Raw genomic sequence first — 4,923 nt, 5'->3', positions numbered from 1 at the left:
AAGAGGAAGAAGAAGAAGAAGAAGAAGAAGAAGAAGAAGAAGAAGAAGAAGGAGGAGGAGGAGGAGGAGGAGGAGGAGGAGGAGGAAAGGAAGGAAGGAAGGAAGGAAGGAAGGAAGGAAGGAAGGAAGGAAGGAAGGAAGGAAGGAAGGAAGGAAGAGAGGGACGGAGGGAGGGAGGGAGGGAGGGAGGGAGGAAGAATAAGGCAAGAGAAAGAAAAGCAGAAGTAGCAGAAAGCATGGCAGGAGAAAGACAGAGAAGGGAGGGGAAAGGGAGGAAGAAGAGGAGAAGTAGAAAGTGATTCTTTAGTCAAAGTACTTGCTGACAGTGCTGCATGCTGTCCACCCTGCTACCTATTCAAAGAGAAGTTATATGGAACAGTTCCTTAGAGAAGCAGTAGCAATGCTGTTTTAGCCACTGCTCCTGAAGTGTGTTTGCCCACAGATGGTGCTCATTTGGCATCTTTCTTTTCTTGCATACATATTATTGAAATCTTATATTTCATGTGAACTGGGCTGAAGTGGGAGCCATAATACCATTCTGATAGATATTCATTCTCCCTATCCCTTGACACCCTATCTAACCCAAATAGACTTTGAGTTGTGGTGAGAAAAGCCATCACTCTAACTAAACTAGGTTCCAGAGCAAGCACTGAGAGCATACAATGTTAGAGGTTTCATGATAAAAATAAGAACAGAGACAACGAAAAATGAAAACAACCTCTGGCCAGTGCAGAGAGTCAAGGCATGCAGGCGAATTCTCTGACCACAATGTCCACTAACATGATGTCCACTAACCTCAGGGCCATCAGTCCTTATAATCACCCACCATGTAGCTGTATTGCCTTTCTCTCTTATTTCCTGAATTTTGTCTATGAGAAGAAAGCAAATGAAACTATTCAGAAGCCAACTCTCTAAAGTAACTAAGCTGCTGAAGTAAATGAATCCCATGAGCCGCTAAGTAAAAAAGCCCGTGAATGTGTTCTCCTTATGGTCCTTCCCTTTATGGATGATGAGTGAAGACTTTTTGTTTCCCTCCAGAGACCTAGCATTGTAAGAAGGACCTCCATGTCTACTGTATTTGATGCTGGAATCAAACTTAGGGCTTTGCATGTGATAGGCAAACACTCTTTCAGTTAAACTATATCCTTAGCCTTTTGAAAGGTAAATTAAGATTGCCACATCTGATGGTTGGTGTAGTCAATAGATCTAAGCCTTTCACTAATTACCTTCTGCGACTTCCTCTGAGGTGAACTGCAATCAATTTTCCAAATAAATTTCAGTTTGTTTCTCTTCAAAGACAACATAGCTATGGCCTTTACCTTAAAAGCAAAATATCTACTTTCATATATCTTGTGTATATCAATCATATTAGAAGTCTGAAGTCGTGCCTTAGGTTTTAATGTCTAGTTTCTAGAACTTGAAGAAAGTTATGAAGAAATTCTTGAGGTCACCCTGTCTTGAGATGTGAGAAGATCTCCCTTCAAAGGGGAAGTCTAGCTTCTCATCTCTACCTGAAGAGGATTCATGTGCTCAGTGCATCCCAGTGGGGATGATGATTAGGAGGTATGAGCAAGCAGTAGACTTTGTAGGAAAGCTATAGGTGTGAGCAGGGAATGAGCAGGCAGCAGGGTCTGTAGGAGAGCTATATCATGTTCACTGGCAGGGATGAAAACTCTCCACAAGTATGTAATGCAGACATTAAGAGACTTAATCACCAAAATTAGGATTAGGCAGATTGTAGCTACTAATTTATTAATAATAATAATAATAATTATTATTATTATCATTATTGTTTGAGCCTTATACTCCAAATGGAGAAGGGTACTTCAGAAACATACCAGGCAGCCACATGAGTCCTGGGATTCTGGGCCAGAATAAGGGTCCCTATGCCAGCTTGAAGAATTCATCCTGAAGGGGGAAGAAAAGGGAAATTGGAAAGAGAGTTTAATATAAAAAATAAAATACTTTATTTCCATTGAAGCATTCCATTGTGCCGCAATAGAACACCATTCTAAAGATGGCCATCTCCTTGCTGCTAAGACAGAACTCTGGCTTTTGTTTTCACGGTGTGAGCTATTAATCTGATGACAATAGTTTATGACCATGCCAAGATTTCACGAGGTGACACAGGGATTTTCTTGGCTGTTCATGCTGAGCAGGTTATCTGGGATCCATGTGGACTCCAAGACTCTCAGATCATAAGCAGATATCAAGAAGCAACTAGTAATTGCTTATTTATTGTGTTAGATTGACAAGTCATGACAATGACATCCTACATTTACTTATTTAATTGTGTGTGTGTGTGTGTGTGTGTGTGTGTGTGTATGCTAAAAGTGTAGAGGACAAAGAATCACTGTTGAAGTTAGTTGGGCAGGCAGGCAGGCAGGCAGTTAGTTAGTTAATTAGTTATTCAGTTAGTTAGTTCTCCCCTTCCATCATCATATGAGGCCCAGGGATCAAGCTCAGGTCTTAGGGTTTGGCCATAAGTTCTTTTACCACTGAGCCATCTGGCTAGCTGTAGAAAAGCTTTTATATTCTATGTTTCTGTAGACTTTTATCCTTGAACATTCCAGACAGTAATACTTTTACAATTTTAAGTCAAATTTTACTTTAATGCAGATAATTAGTCTGAGTTACTCAAATACCAAGAGGAGGTAAAATTCACGTTAGTGTTAGCTTATCCCTCCTCTCCCTGCTTCTCAGATCTCAAGGCAAGGCTAGCAGCTTTAAGACTTTAAGCCATTAGTTGCTGTTCACACAGCAGGACTGACCTGCCAAGCTGAAACAAGCCCAGGTTTCTCTGCTTGGATGAGCTGCTCCAAGGGCAGATAGATAAGGGAAATAACACCATGTTGGAAACAACCAGTTCAACAAAAAGACACTTGTCAGTTCTGCTCATCTGGCTGGCAAATATCAGCTCCATACAATTTTCTAAATACTAAAGGTGATCACAGACTTCCCTAGTATTAATATTTTGAATAATTAGCACAGAGGGGTTCCAGTTAGGAATTTCTGAGTTAACATGGAAACAGTGCTTAAGGGAGTCACATGTTTTAGCCAGATGGCTGTAATCTAATTAGTTTTGTTTTTAAAAACAATGACTGTTTGCATCTCTTACTTCCAGCAGGGGGTACTTTTTGCTGCAGGTGCCTTAAATGATATTCAAGGGATTGAAGGTTGTGGTGTAGATGTGGTGTCTTCTGCAGAGCCCATGTGTGCCAAGGAGGTCTCAGGGAAGAGTAGACTATCTGAGAGGGAAACCTGGTGCAAGGCAATTCAATCACTGAGGGCATATACTCTCATAATAGATTCACTGTTCCCATGGGACTGTACTTACATTGCCTGTGAGAGTTAACAGCAGATTTATAGCAGCCTGCTGCAAGCAGAGCTAGCCTGGTCTCTGGCTAGAGACTTTGGCATACATTGTCGTCACGTGTCACCCACCATTGTCAAATCTATTATCATGCTGCTCACCAGGGCCACACAGATGCTCACATCATGTTCTCCAGCAAAAGAACTCAGAGCTAAATAAATCCATTTTTGTAAAACAATACCCTGTCCCAAGTATTTTGTTATTGATGGACCAGCCTGATTCCATGTTAAGATTACAAACCATCCAGTAACAAGGCCAAAGTAAGCTAATTCCTGTTTCCTGGAAAGCTTACGTTTGACCATGTGTTGATCCAATTTCTAGAATTTGACATGTTCCACACCTCATATCCTAACCTCCACCCTAATAAAATAAGATGTTTTGTCAAGATACAACATAATCAAAAACTCATGGAAAGTCATTGCAGGTTTTAGAAAAATAAAATAGTAAAATAATAAAACCCTTTCTCTTGTGTTTGGGCCTGTTCTCTCAAAGCCCACTTTAGAAAGACAGCCCTGACTGACAGAAAATAAAGCCTGCTCAATTTGACCAAAAATTTTGGTTCAGTAATCTTTACTCTCAGTAGTATTAACACTACAGCCACAGAAAGGAGAGTAATATAACTTTTTATAATTTAATGAGTTGTTTCTAAAGTCCTTATTGTCCCATCTTAATCTTCTGGTATTTTTTAGCTTTCTTTGAGGGAGAAAAAAGTTCCCTGAGATTTGAATGCTAATCCATGACAGTATTTAACAGATTGGAGGGTTTTGGGTATCTCAGCCTCGAACAAATTTTATGTTCAAAGATTTCCTGTGAAGCTGTATAAGCATTCATAAGAGACAGGCAGAAGAAACTGCCCGTGAGGAGTCATACACATATTTGTAAGTTTCATTCTAGATATTATCTAGATATACTTGGAGTTCTCTGAGCATGTCCTTCATGTGCTCTGTAGCACACAACAGTGTTGTTGTTTGTGAGTTCAATGGGCTTTGAATATGGTCTCTACCATATGAATATGGACTGAATAGGTCTTTCTGCTTTAGGGATGCCTGTAGTTTTTAATAGCATAACATGCACGTTAAATCTCAAAGAGAGGGACAGATGCTGTAAGGACCTCCTTCTTCCTAAAAAAAAATTAAAAATTAAAAAATAAAAAAATAAATAAAAATGGTTTTCTGGATATGTACTTGCTTATAGGGTCAAAGAGGCTTCATAGCGGTCACCTTGCAGCTTGAGGTGAAGGTTATTAGTGCTCAAGTGCAAACACATTGATGATAACAGAGGCTGAGTAAGCTCTTGTCGTCACAGAGCCAATGAGGGTGAGATCTGACTGAGGCAGCCTGGGAACCAGCTGTGTTCTCCACATGCACATAGCTGCCTCAGATTCACCCTCTGGGCTTTCTACCCTTGATCTTCACAGTCATCTTCACAGATGAGCCTGACCAGAAGCAGAGTCAATAACCACTACCACCATCTAGCTACCCTGCTAGCTCACCCTGAGCACCGTTCTGGACAAGGAAGGGAAAGTGGAGACTTGGGGGGGGGGGGGGGGG

General features: G+C 40.7%; 1 protein-coding gene across 1 annotated transcript in view; it reads right to left on the bottom strand.

Moving 5' to 3' along the window:
* Window positions 1-4,923, bottom strand: part of Abca13 (ATP binding cassette subfamily A member 13) — a 471,059-nt gene that overhangs the window by 152,528 nt on the left and 313,608 nt on the right. Inside the window, exon 45 of the mRNA XM_021177120.1 lies at window positions 1,839-1,908. Within this exon, the coding sequence (XP_021032779.1) occupies window positions 1,839-1,908 (70 nt within the window). The remainder of the gene's footprint in view (window positions 1-1,838; window positions 1,909-4,923) is intronic.

The sequence above is a fragment of the Mus caroli genome, chromosome 11 (assembly GCF_900094665.2).
Source record: "Mus caroli chromosome 11, CAROLI_EIJ_v1.1, whole genome shotgun sequence".
In the NCBI taxonomy this organism is placed as follows: domain Eukaryota; kingdom Metazoa; phylum Chordata; class Mammalia; order Rodentia; family Muridae; genus Mus; species Mus caroli.
Note: the sequence above shows the minus strand (reverse complement) of the source record. Positions and strands in the feature narration are given on the sequence as shown.